Here is a 15,000-nt window from a genome sequence, read left to right as displayed (position 1 = left end):
TATATACATATATATACTAGGGGTGTAACAGTACGGGTATTATCGAACAGTTTCGGTACGGGGTTTTCGGTTCGGTGCGGAGGTGTACCGAACGAGTTTCCACACGGACATATTAAGTAGCGTACTGCAAATTGTGTAAACAATACTCAAAATGCTGGACATTTGAGGCATTTAAAAAGCTCCGCCCTGACAGCGCCGCAAAAGAGGACATATCCGGTGAAGAGGACGCGTGGTCCTGATCACACGTACTCCCCTCCATACATACATACACACAAATATATATATATATATATATACACACAAATATATATATACATATACACACACACACACACACACACACACACACACACACTGTATATTTGTATTTATTCATATTCATCAAAGATCAATTTACAATTTCCATGTTACAAATAGTCTGCCATTATTTACAATTAGATTAGAATATAATAAAAACATTTATTGACATTATATCAAATGCTTCATGATTTATAGTTGCCATTCCTGGTCTGTGCTTTAAAAAAAAAAATACAATTATTAGTAAGTACTAAAAAACACATTTTGATAAATGTACACAGATAAGCCATGTAGTAGGTAAACCACACATTTGTTAAAGATAATACAAATTGTAGCAGTTTGTTACAAAATTCAGTCATTTCACTTGCATTAGTTGACGCTAATTGGGAGGTTTTAACTCTGCTAATATTTAGCATTAAGACAAGCAGCAGTGTGTGCGTCTACTTATCTACATGCACACAGCAGGGGAGCTGGTTGACTTATGAGAGTAGCGTATGTGTGTTTACAAGAATGGCAATGTGTTGACTGAGGGACATCAGTGAGTGAGTGGGCGAGTAAAGAGGGAGAGAGGTAGCTTGTGCACTGCGCAGTAGAGTGATGAACGGGTCCGGTTGTGTCCTGCAAAACGAATAATAAAGCAACCAGATTGTCACGAACCAGCGGCCTCGTCATTCTGACCTGAAAGCGGAGCTGAGCAGCCCCAATTACGTGTAAAGTTAAGGGTGTTAACTCCGACGACAACATCGACCCTGAAGGAAACGTCTCCCCTGGTTTCGACTACGGTAAGAACCGGAGCTGAAAAGCAGTAAAGGTCTAACAACATTATTACCTGTCACTCTTTATAACTCCTTGTGCGGATCTGAATGCTTATTATTTAAACGTTTACCTAAGTTTGAAGCAAAGTTGGTAATATTGATCGCCAAGCATGGCGAGGCGTGTTTTAAAGCAACACTTGCAGTGCGACACCTCCTTGTTTAAAGCGTCACCTTTATCAACCTGTGGAATTGCCTTTTTTTTTTGCCATTCTTTCTCTCCAAGATGTTATTGCTTGTATGCACTTTGTGTGTGCGTTTTGACACATTCAACATCATCCGCCTTGGCTCTGTAGTCACCGCCGCACAGCGGCATTTGGATGAAAGAACGGTGCCGGTATTTTTCAAAGGCAGTATAGTACCGATTTCAATTAATTAGTATTGCGGTACTTTATTAGTACCAGTATACCGTACAACCCTAGTTTAGACTAGCATTTTTTTTTCAATCCATGTCACTTGAGGACAAAAAAAATCAAGCCTTAAAGGCCTACTGAAACCCACTATTACCGACCACGCAGTCTGATAGTTTATATATCAATGATGAAATATTAACATTGCAACATATGCCAATACGGCCTTTTTAGTTTACTAAATTGCAATTTAAATTTCCCGCCAAGTGTCGTGTTGAAAACATTGCGGTATGATGACGCGTGCGTTTGACGTCTCGGGTTGTAGCGGACATTTTTTTCCAGCCCGATCCAAGCTATAAGTAGTCTGCTTTACTTCCGGTAAAGGCAGGGCTTTTCTATTAGCGACCAAAAGTTGCCAAGTTTATCGTCGATGTTCTCTACTATTATTTTCCCAAGTCTACATTGGCTATTGCGCTGCACACCCACACCTACAGTATGTGTGACAAGTAGCTTCAAGATAAAATCCTTAAACACAAAAGCTAAGAACTTAAGTTTTGCATTTTGTTTACAGAAAATGAACCAAACCGTGGTGATGCTGTACCGTTACACACCCACTAGAAAAAAGGACAAATGTAGACTCAACCCAAGCTGAGTTGACAACAAGTTTTAAAAAATGATAAAGCAGTACAGTTCAATGGCCTTTAATCACAGCTTGAATTAAACTTCCAAATATTCATTGGAGTATCTGACTGCACGGTGGCTCTCTACAGTCTTTGCCAGCTTTCTACAGCATGCTGCTGACTCCACTGAGCTTTACCCGCTCGTCCCCGGATTTTGTTTTCCATTGCACACAGTGCCCCTCAGTGAAGCTTGGTCGTCATAGAAATGTCGGCGGAAACTGCTTTGCCATCATCCCTGACATGACATAAAAAATCTGGCATTTTAGAAACCGCTTAAGTCGAGTGTTGCTCCATCCAACTATCCTTGTACCCCTTTGTCGGCAACCAGGCAGAATTATAGCAACTCCTAAATTGCCCATATTGTGGTTTCTATTCGCATCTTAAAGGAGATGTCCAGTAAATTCAAAATGTGATAGCATCTTGGCTTCCTATCGTACAAGGACACAACAACACAGGGCCCATTAGTTTTTGACGGTCAATCCAGCCAGCTGTTTCATACACCAGCAATGACAGTCTCCTCAAAAAAGGACAAATAAGAAGAAACAACCCATTTTTTCCCCCAATAACAAAGATTATGGTGTTAATTGTGGGTACAAATAAACAGTCAGTGAATGTGTATATAGCTGTGCACGTATAACCCGAGTAATTTTCTTTATTAAAGACACATGAACAATATCTAAACACGGGCTTCAGATGCTCCTTCACTGATCGAGTACCAAATTTATATAAAGTGGGTGATGTTGAAGAGTGGCTTTATGTGCGTGCATAGGTTGGGCGTATCTTTAAGGTTTGAACTAAGAAAAGGGAAAGTCACAATAATCGAACACGAGCGCCCTCCAAACATCGATCTCACTGTGACACACAGCTTCTTTAAAGTGGACCTACTGTATTATGCAAACCCAACTCTTCTGACTTATCCATGGCGAGGATATATATAAAACAATATTGTTTTCCTTCATACTTACTCCAAACGATTCATTTAGAGTTTTCCCAATGTGTTACGTTTTTCCTATTGGTGACGTCAATGGATATTTCCATATACTGTAACGGTTTACCCGAAGATCTTTGCGTGACTCCGCCATTGTAGTCAATCACCTTTTTTTTTTTTCCCCGCTTGTTGTGGGGCAGACTGTCTCGTACATGCACATGCATCAACTGCTGTTGCCTTTTCTAATGCAAAGTATTGTATAGTTCTGTCTTTTATCGGTTAGGACATGATACAGTTGAAGTGGAGCAACGTAAATAAACAGATTTTGACCAAAGGACCACCATTGCATATTATAAAGACCACGAGGAAGTGTTTTAAATGTAAGAAAAAAAATCATGATATGACCTCTTTAAGTCTTGCCTTGATTGGACGACATAGTCAAACTGTACATTGCCCAACGTCTTCCAGATCATAGTTTTCTTTCCTTTCTATAACAGATTATTTTGACCAGCCAATATATAACGGCAGAGGATATTAATTACATAAAGGCGGCAATGAGGATAAGACAACATTAACCGAACTTTAATGACCAACAAAACCCCTTTTCTGAAAACAGCAGGGTATGTTTGCTTATATTTAACTCGTATGTTTTGAGGATATTCACTCAGCTTTCTGTTGTGTGTTGTCATGCATCTGGTCACTTTAGCATTTGGTGACATATACGGTATTTTGGACAGCCTTCACACGACTCAGGACTACAGTCCGCTGGCAAGCGCACCACGATCCATCCCTCAGGCGGTCCCCATGTTTGGTGCAGTCCTGTTTGGTCCTGGACCAAGTGCGCATATCAGGGCTATTCAACAGAATTGTTTTCGGTGCCACATTTCCACAAAAGCTAAAGACCGGGAGCAGGACTTCTCCCTTCACTATTAGTCTTCTGTTGTACATTCTGGAAAACCAGTGTCCTTTACAGCAGACATTTGATTAGAATTATTTTGTGACGAGTTAAAAGGAGCACTCTGCTGATTTTAAGAACCAACTACAAAAAAATCTAGTCAAACAATCATCTCTATGATAGCACTCAAGTGTTTTTGGGAATCTGTTTTTTTAACTGAAATCACGAGCCACCAGTTGAATAGCCCAAATGATGAAAAAGGGGGGACCTAAAATGGAACCTTGAGGAACACAACTAGTATAACTTAAGAAGTTGAACAAATGACCACTGACTGCATCTGTAGTACACAAGCTACAACAACACCTTAAACCACAATACAAATAACTAACAAAAAGGAGAAGACTTAAATGGGTGCCTTGAGGAACACTTCAATCAAGTAAATCACAAGTCTGGGCCCCAGTTTTCAACTGTAAGGTTACTAGTGTAACGTAGGTCAGCTATTGTGGCTGGGCTACAGTATGTATACGATGGTAAACCTCACTCTCTGGCAACAGGGCTGATAGCATGGGCTTTTAGCCTGGTAGCCAGCACACTCACAACCCAGTTTCAAGTTCCAGGCGGAACTAAAGCTTTGAATTAACCAAGCGGGTTACACAAGTATGGTTGAAATGTCAATGCAAAAATCTGCCAATGTGTTTACAGTAGTTCAAGTTCCTCTATTTGGCCTGAGAACCGCCAATTTAATAGCCCTGCCATACACACTTGACCAAATGAACCGTACTAGTAGCGCTAATACACTCCAGACCGAATTCAAAAATGCGAGTGTGTGCACAAACATGTTTTCTTGTGAAATATACTTAACTGAAGAGTTGTAATTTTATCTGTAAGGACGTGTCTGATTTTAGCTATAAAAATTATATTGTAATCATGCTGTTGGAAGTTTGTCCCCCGCAATCCTTCATGTGTCTGACTAAATGTACAAAATCCCTGAGCATTCAGTGGACCACATGTGAGCGACATCCGACATGCACACTCTGGCCACACCAGCAGCAAACCTGTCCCAAATCTGACATAACAAGTTAAATGTCTTATTATTATAATCAAATGAAAACAGTAATTTCCATTAAATTATTTTCTAATTTAGGTGATTTAGCCCACTTGAGCTATGTACTAGTACTGTATGTCTGGGTATGTCTGCTGTGAAAATACTTTCTACCTCTTTCAGAGATCACAATTAGCTCCCCTTAAAACACTCACATGTTGCACAATGCAATGTATGCTATAGCACAAACATGGGATAAAGTGTTCATTCCTATAACTTCCTGTCCGGCGAAAATATTACAGATTTTTTTCAGCATCGCTGTAATCTAGTACAGGTTTTCCCCTGATTGCTGAGATATCTGTGGCGCTAAGGCCGTGGTTAGGGGGTGTGGTGGGGGCATAGTCACCGTGGCGTCAGTGTATAATTTGCTGTGATATGATTTTCTTTTAAAAGGCTAAAAAATGTATACATAAATTCATCCATTTTCTACCGCGTGTCCCTATTTAAAAGCACATCTGTGTTATTAATTAGTACTAACAGTGGCCAGCTCAGTGCTCTTGTGGTTAGCGTGTCTGTACGGAGATTTGAAGGTCGTGAGTTTATAGTCATGCCAAAGACTATAAAAATGGGACCCATTGCCTCCCTGCTTGGCACTCAGCATCAAGGGTTGGAATAGGGGGTTAAATCACCAAAATGATTCCCGAGCGTGTCCAATGCTGCTGATCACTGATCCCCTCCCCTCCCACGGGGTGAACATGGGGATGGGTCAAATGCAGAGGATAATTTCACCACACTTCGTGTGTGTGTGTGTGTGTGTGTCTTACTATCCTTGGGACTTTAGCTTTTAACAAACATTTTCTACTAATACTGTATGTCCTTTTTGCTCTACTTTCAATTGTTGCTGCAAAGTACAATGTACTTTGTCGAGAAATTTTCAAGTATCTAGAGACTTTTAGTGTGGGGGGTGTTGTTGAGGTTGGGAGGATAGCGGGGGGGGGGTGTATATATTTTCAAGTATTTCTTATATATATATATATATATATATATATATATATATATATATACATACATACATACATACATATATATATATATATATATATATATATACATACATATATATATATGTATATACATATATATATATATATATATATATATATATATATATATATATATATATATATATATATATATATATATATATATATTAGGGCTGCGAATCTTTGGGTGTCCCATGATTCGATTCAATAATGATTCTTGGGGTCGCGATTCGATTATAAATCGATTTTTTTTTGATTCAACGCGATTCTCGATTCAAAAACGATATTTTTCTGATTCAAAACGATTCTCTATCTATTCAATAAATAGTATTCCAGCAGGATCTACCCCAGTCTGCTGACATGCTAGCAGAGTAGTAGATTTTTTTTTAAAAAGCTTTTATAATTGTAAAAGACAATGTTTTATCAACTGATTGCAATAATGTAAATTTGTTTTAACTATTAAACGAACCAAAAATATGACTTATTTTATCTTTGTGAAAATATTGGACACAGTGTGTTGTCAAGCTGATCATGTTAAGTGTAAGCCACTGAGACACTATTGTTCTTTTTTTTTTCTTTTTTTATAAATGTCTAATTATAATGTCAATGAGGGATTTTTAATCACTGCTATGCTGAAATTATAACTAATATTGATACTGTTGTTGATAATATTCATTTTTGTTTCACTACTTTTGGTTTGTTCTGTGTCGTGTTTGTGTCTCCTCAATTGCTCTGTTTATTGCAGTTCTGAGTGTCGCTGGGTAATGTATGTTTTGGAATTGGATTGCATTGTTATGGTATTGCTGTGTATTGTTTTGTTGGATTGATTTTTTTTTTCCTATTTTTTAAAAATGAGAATCGATTCTGAATCGTGATTCAAATTCGAATAAAATTTTTTCCCACACCCCTAATATATATATATATATATATATATATATATATATATATATATATATATATATATAAAATCCGTTCATGAATGAGTATATCTGTTTGGCCACCGTGATCAATTGAGAAGTATGATCTACAAAATTTGCAGGCAGCATATCCCTACCCCTTTTAGCTGTCTTGGATGAACTGAAATTATTTTTTCCAATCATTTTGGAACTTGCAAGCGTACTTCTTTTTGTTATTCGTCGTCAGCATGTCTCTTCTTCGTTCTTCTGCTTCGTGTCTGTTATGTTTTTGGACATTACTACTTGCCGTAATTTTGAAGCAATGCAAAATGAAAAACCGAATGTTGTGTGTCAGTGTATTAACGTTCCGGCTGGAATAAACAAACGCTGAGAAATAGCTCCGTGCCTGTCTACTTTATGGGTTATAGATAAACCCATGGATAACAGACACATATATAAAAGTCTCCTTTTCAGGTGAGAAAGGACGCTTAAGGTAGTACTTTTAAGGCACGCCTCCAATATTGTTGTACGGGTGGAAATCGGGAAAAATTCGGGAGAATGGATGCCCCTGGAGATTTTCGGGAGGGGCACTGAATTTCGGGAGTCTCCTGGGAAAATCAGGAGGGTTGTCAGGTATGCTTAGTTGACTAACATCGTTTCATCTGTTGATCACGTAGCTACATGGAGAAAAATCGTACAGAATCAAATATTTAGTTTTGAGTTTTGGTTGGATTTTATTTTGTGCGCAGCATATATTTGATGTACGCAGAGGACGAGTGAGCAGTGCGCAATTGCGCAGGCGCGCACCATAGAACATTGGCATGGAACGATGGCCCTTCTAGGCCATACACACGGATAAGATGCATTGGATGTCTATGTAATGGGTGCGACAAATACATTATTATTATTGTACACATAATTACAACTGCAAATGGGTGCGACAACAAAGCACTCATTGAGCAATAATGTATATTTTGGACACTTTGAGCCAGCCAATCAAGCATGAGTGAGGTTAAGTTTTTCCACATTGAGAATTCCTCCCATACTTAATACTACTATATCGCAGCAAAGTGCACACGGGTTAACCATTAATCAAATGTTAGTCAATATTAGAGGGACATTACAAAGAAAAGGTTTCCTCTTGTTAATTCAACCCAAACTGTTGGTTGCACTTTATACAAATAAGATGCGAACGCATTGGCCGTTTGTTGTTGTTTACTTGCTTGTTTATATCCATAATTCATTCATATCGAATTCCCCTACAAGAAATAACAGGGATACAGGAAACGTCACTTGCAGTGTCCAGTATTAATTTCACAGGCACACCGGTTGATTTTTTTTTGCTAACAAGTAACAGAATCGATTTCAAATCAATAAATCATTTCGGATTGTATCGTTCTAAAAAAAACAATACTGTCTCTGAATCATATTGGCAACCACAAAATATTTCTTATACACACACACACACACATATATATAAATATATATAAAAGCCATTCATAAATGAGTATATCCGTTTGGCCACCGTGTTCAAAGAAGAAGTTTGATCTTTAAAATTTGCATGCAGCAAACCCCTTCTCCTTTGAGCTGCCCTGGCTGAACTGAAATTATTTTTTCCAATCATTTTGGAACTTGCAAGCATACTTCTTACTCGTCGTCGCCATGTCCCTTCTTCGTTCTTCTGCTTCGACTCTGTTATGTTTTTGGACATTACTACTTGCCGTAGTTTTGAAGCAATGAATGATGGGAATCCGGATGTTGTGTGTCAGTGTATTAACGTTCCGGCTGGAATAAACAAACGCTGAGAAATAGCTCCATGTCTGTCTACTTTATGGGTTATAGATAAACCCATGGATAACGGACACATATATAATAGTCTCCAATTCAGGTGAGAGAGGAGGCCAAAGGCATTACCTTTAAGGCACGCCCCTAATATTGTTGTCCGGGTGGAAATCGGGAGTAATTAGGGAGAATGGTTGCCCCTGGAAATTTTCGGGAGGGGCACTGAATTTCGGGAGTTTCCCGGGAAAATCGGGATGGTTGGCAGGTATGCCTAGTGGACAAACATCGTTTCATCTGTTGATCACATGGAAAAAAAATCGTACAGAATCAAATATTTTTTGATTGGATTTTTTTTTGTGCGCAGCATATATTTGATGTGCGCAGAGAACGCGTGAGCAGTGCGCAATTGCGCAGGCGCGCTCCACAGAATATTGGCATGGAACGATGGCCCTTCTTAGCCATACGCACGGATAAGATGCATCGGATGTATATATGTAATGGGTGCGACAAATACATTATTATTATTGTACACATGATTACAACTGCAAATGGGTGCGACAACAAAGCACTCATGGAGCAATAATGTATATTTTGGACACTTTGAATCAGCCAATCAAGCATGAGTGAGGTTAAGCTTTTCCACATTGAGAATTCCTCCCATACTTAATACTACTATATCGCAGAAAATTGCACACGCGTTAACCATTAATCCAATGTTAGCCAATATAAGAGGGACATTACAAAATACTCCTGCGGCAGCGGGGTTTCTTTGACCAGTGAGACAGGTTTCAGGCCAGCACCCCGGCTAAGCCAGCAAGCAGCACAGCTAGGAGAGGACGAGCCTTTCCCGCAGCGCCTTGTCGCGGCTCCCTAGCCTTTAGCCACTGGGAGTCTAGTAGCTTAGCTTAGCCGGACACCCAGCGCCAATCCAAAAAAAAAAAAAAAGAAAGCTTTCCCGGGTAGTTTTTTTTAATTGCATTGGACTTTAAGAGGGTAAATACCGGGTGTGTATATCTTTGCGTGCTCGTGTGTAGCTTGAGGTGTGGAGCGGCGGAGTGAGGCTAGTTAGCGGTAAATGCCGATGTATGAGTGGCCAGCTAGCATAGCTCCAGAGCCAAACAAGTCGACTTGTATAGCAGGAGCAGCCCCCCTCTTCCCCTCCTCTTCCAGCCACTACAACAGAGGATTCATTCCTGCCCTGCCAGCGAGAAAGCCGCCGGCGTTTTCACCGTCAAAAGTTCAAAATTCCAAAGGCGAGCAAAAAGCCACGGTACCTGATTCTCCATGTTTCTCCCGGCCTCAAGTGGTTGTTGTATTTATTTACGGCGGCGTTTGTGGAGCGTCCACCCTGCCTCGGCTCCTCATTGTGTGTCAATCCAGCCGAGAAGCGGAAGGCAGACGATTCCCCTCCCCGTCCAGACGGCCCGGTGGCAGGCGACCAAAACAGAAAGCTCTCTTGGCCAATGGGAGAGCTGGGATTCCCTGCTCTCTTGAATACAACCAATCAGAGTCCTTAAAAGGCGGGCCTTACCTTTCCTGCAAATACAAATGAAGCTTTTGGTGATGGTATTCTCGAGTGACAGGGGATATGTCCCAATGGCTGAAGCTCTAATTTAATTGTAAAAATACACATGCTGTTAATTGATAATACATTATTAGTCATTGCAAAAACGTATCCATCCATCCATTTTCAATCAATGATTATTTATATAGCCCTAAATCACTAGTGTCTCAAAGGGCTGCACAAACCGCAACGACATCCTCGGTAGAGCCGTCTACCGCTTGTCCCTTTTTGGGGTCGCGGGGGGTCGTTGGAGCTTATCTCAGCTACAATCGGGCGGAAGGTGGGGTACACCCTGGACAAGTCGCCACCTCATCACAGGGCCAACACAGATAGACAGACAACACTCACACTCACATTCACACACTAGGGCCAATTTAGTGTTGCCAATCAACCTATCCCCAGGTGCATGTCTTTGGAAGTGGGAGGAAGCCGGAGTACCCGGAGGGAACCCACGCATTCACGGGGAGAACATGCAAACTCCACACAGAAAGATCCCAAGCCGGGGATTGAACCCAGGACTACTCAGGACCTTCGTATTGTGAGGCACATGCACTAACCCCTCTGCCACCGTGAAGCCCAGTTTATATATCAATGATGAAATATTAACATTGCAACACATGCAATGTTAATTGCATGTGTTTACGTCCAGGGACGGCGTGGCGCAGTGGGAGAGTGGCCGTGCGCAAACCCGACGGTCACTGGTTCGAATCCCACCTAGAACCAACCTCGTCACGTCCGTTGTGTCCTGAGCAAGACACTTCACCATTGCTCCTGATGGGTGCTGGTTGGCGCCTTGCATGGCAGCTCCCTCCATCAGTGTGTGAATGTGTGTGTGAATGGGTAAATGTGGAAGTAGTGTCAAAGCGCTTTGAGTACCTTGAAGGTAGAAAAGCGCGATACAAGTACAACCCATTTATCATTTATTTACTAAATTACAATTTAATATTTCCCGGGAGTTTCGTCTTCGAAACGTCGTGTAATGATGACGTGTGCGCAAGACGTCACAGGTTTTTAGGAAGTATGAGCGCTGTGCACACACACAGCTAAATGTCGTCTGCTTTAACGGCATAATTACACAGTATTTTGGACAACTGTGTTGCTGGATCTTTTGCAATTTGTTCAATTAATATTGGAGGAGTCACAGTAGAAAGATGGAGTTGGGAAGCTTTAGCCTTTAGCCACACAAACACACGGTGATTCCTTGTTTAAAATTCCTGGACGTGAAGCTTTACTATGGATCAGAGCGCAGTCAAGCAACCATGAATCACGACGGAATGTCAACCAGCAGGTTTCGGTGAGAAAATTGTGGTAAAAAGTCGCTTCTTACCGAAGAAAATCTGAGCTTGTGCCGTCCATAAAGCTGCCGTCGACTCCCCTGAGACATTGACGTCAAGACACTCGTGGACGTACACCTCCGACTATCAGGTACTATTTGACTCACTAAAACACTAGCAACACAATAGAAAGATAAAGGATTTCCCAGAATTATCCTAGTAAATGTCTCTAAAAACATCGGAACCCGTCCCAATGCAATGGCGTTTTTTTTTTTTTAACTTTTTTTTTTTTTAACTTTTTTTTTTTTCTAGTCCGTCGCTATCAATATCCTCAAAAACGAATCTTTCATCCTCGCTCAAATTAATGGGGGAATTGTAGTTTTCTCGGTCCGAATAGTACTTTTTGTTGAAGGCTCCCATTAAAATCAAAGTGAATATGTGAGGAGCCATCAACATGTGACGTCATCGTCTGCGACTTCCGGTAGAGGCAGGGCTTATCTCTTAACACCGAAAGTTACAAACTTTATCGTGGATATTCTCTACTAAATCCTTTCAGCAAAAACATGGCAATATCGCGAAATGATCAAGTATGACTCATAGAATGGACCTGCTATCCCCGTTTGAATAAGAATATCTCATTTCAGTAGGCCTTTAAAGTACCAATGATTGTCACACACATACGAGACATGGCGAAATTATTCTCTGCATTTGACCCATCACCCTTGATCACCCCCTGGGAGGTGAGGGGAGCAGTGAGCAGCAGCGGTGCTGTGCTCGGGAATCATTTATGGTGATTTAAACCCCCAATTCCAACCCTTAATGCTGAGTGCCAAGCAGTGAGGTAATGGGTCCAATTTTATAGTCTTTGCTATGACTCGGCCGGAATTTGAACTCACAACCTACCGATCACAGGGCGGACCCTCTAAGCCAGGGGTGTCAAACGTACGGCCTGCGGGCCGGATCAGGCCCACAAACAGTTTTATCCGGCCCGCGGGATGAGTATAACAATTGGTCGACATTTTTTCATGAAAGAAACTGCTGTTTTAAATGTGTCCACTGGATGTCGCAATAGCAATTTTTTTGGATCTATGTAGATGATGCTACATATGTAAAAAAATTTAAATAAACCACATTATGTTAGTGCACGAGTCGTGGAAAATGAGCAAAGTACATAAATAACTTGCTGTAATTATCCATCCATCCATTTCCTACCGCTTATTCCCTTTGTGGTAGCGGGGGGCGCTGGTGCCTATCTCTGTTACAATCGGGCCAATTTAGTGTTGTCAATCAACCTATATGGAATGGATTAGGTAAATACATCAAACAATGTACTAATATGATCCCGTTTAAAAAAACTGTTCAAACTGAAAGTGTTTACAAAGTACAAAGAAGAAGAGTCCTGATAAACAACTTTTACTTCAATGAAATTGATGAGATGGCGACTTGTCCAGGATGTAATCCGCCTTCCGCCCGAATGCACCTGAGATAGGCTCCAGTACCCCCCGAGACCCCAAAAGGAACAAGCCTTAGGAAATGGATGGATGGATATAATCTTATTCATCTCAATATGTGAATCATAACTTACATAACTATTTATTTATGAGAACTGTTGTATTTAATATTCACAGTTTTAACTATGTTATAAGTGGAGAACAGGAAGCGAACAAACATGTTAGTAATTATTATGACGTAGAAAAGGTGCATGATGAAAACAGCTCTGCTTCTTCCTACACTTTTTCGGACAAGTTGTAGGGAGAAATTGAAATAATCTGATGTATCATATTGTAACTGTTTGCATGATTTTAATAAAGTTAAGTCCCAACGATAGTCACACACACACTAGGTTTGGTGAAATTATCCTCTGCATTTTTCGCCCATTCCCATATTCACCCCCTGGGAGGTGAGGGGAGCAGTGAGCAGCAGCAATGGCCGCGCTCAGGAATCATTAGGTGATTTAACCCCCAATTCCAACCCTTAATGCTAAGTGCCAAGCAGGGAGGCAATGGGTCCCTTTTTTTTATACCAAAACAGAAAGCTCTCTTGGCCAATGGAAGAGCTGGGTTTCTGGCTCTCTTGAATACAATCAATCAGAGTCCTCAAAAGGCGGGCTTTATTCTTGCTGCAAATACAAATGAAACTTTTGGTGATGGTATTGTCAAGTGACAGGGGATATGTCCCGATGGCTGCAGCTTTGATTTAATTGTAAAAAAATACACATGGTGTTAATTGACAATCCATTATTAATCAGTGAATACACGTATTGTTTCATATACACTTACAATTTATCTATTGAATAACAAAATGCTAAATTTCAGTGATTTGGTGCATTTGCAAACAGCTAAAATTATGCACAACGCTAACTATAACCTGCTCCCCAAAAAATCTTCTCAACAAAAGAGGGTTAATATATCATTATAGAAAAATCAAACTTAAAACATTTGTATGTACACACATCACTTAAGACCTTTAGCATATCAGTATGTGGAATTAATTTACATGGAATGGATTAAGATTAATTTCACTCGTCATACAGCAATAGATGATGTCTATTACCTGACACCTTCTATATTTGCTACTTCTCTTTGTTTATAATGTCGATTTTCTGCTGGATTTACTCTCTATTTTATGCTGCAGCTGTTACATATACTGTAATATTGTACATGGTAATTGTTATATATGCTATAAACATATATATATATATATATATATATATATATATATATATATATATACATATATAATATTTACATATATTATGTACATATTATGTTTATATGTTATATTTTATATTGCTTTTAGTCTATTTTATACCTGCATTGATCTTTCCATCTTATCCATCATTTGTAACTGAGCTACTGTGTGGAACAATTTCCCTTGTGGATCATTAAAGTTTTGTCTAAGTCTAAATACATCAAACGATGTACTAATAATATGATCCAGTTTAAGAAACTGTACAAACTGAAAGTGTTTGCAAAATACAAAGAAGAAGAGTCCCGATGAACAACTTGAACATTAATGAAATTGAGATAATGTTATTCAGCTCATTATGTGAATCATAACTTTTTTTTGTATTTGTCTATTTGAAGAACAATGTGCAGTTAAATTAAGAAGATGGCTGCACCAGATTTAGCATCATGCTAATTTCCATCTGTAGCCCTTTTATGGTGCATCTTTAACATCAATAACAATAAAATCACATAATGATAAATAATTTAAAATACTAGCACCTTGTACAATACATAGAGGATATGTCATTACAAATCCGTGGGTGGCCAAGTTACATTATTTTAGCAGCTTCATTTAAAGTGCAGAAGTATATAATGTTCAGCAGTTTTTAATCAAATTCCACATACAGTGCAGGAACCATCAGATGATACTCATATGGGCATCATTCAATAGCCATATACCCCATTGATATTGCATACATAAAAAGTTGG

At 39.6% G+C, this 15,000-nt stretch overlaps 1 protein-coding gene across 3 annotated transcripts in view; it reads right to left on the bottom strand.

Annotated features, from left to right (window-relative positions):
- The window catches only part of mllt1a (MLLT1 super elongation complex subunit a), a 52,049-nt gene extending 41,903 nt beyond the window's left edge, over window positions 1-10,146 (bottom strand). For all 3 annotated transcript variants that reach the window (XM_061883537.1, XM_061883538.1, XM_061883539.1), the window contains exon 1: window positions 10,000-10,146. In XM_061883537.1, coding sequence (XP_061739521.1) covers window positions 10,000-10,011 — 12 coding nt within the window. In that variant the 5' untranslated portion in view covers window positions 10,012-10,146. The remainder of the gene's footprint in view (window positions 1-9,999) is intronic.
- Window positions 10,147-15,000: the final 4,854 nt, after the last annotated feature.

This window comes from Nerophis ophidion, linkage group LG22, assembly GCF_033978795.1.
Source record: "Nerophis ophidion isolate RoL-2023_Sa linkage group LG22, RoL_Noph_v1.0, whole genome shotgun sequence".
Taxonomy (NCBI): domain Eukaryota; kingdom Metazoa; phylum Chordata; class Actinopteri; order Syngnathiformes; family Syngnathidae; genus Nerophis; species Nerophis ophidion.
This window is presented reverse-complemented; position numbering and strand designations above follow the sequence as displayed.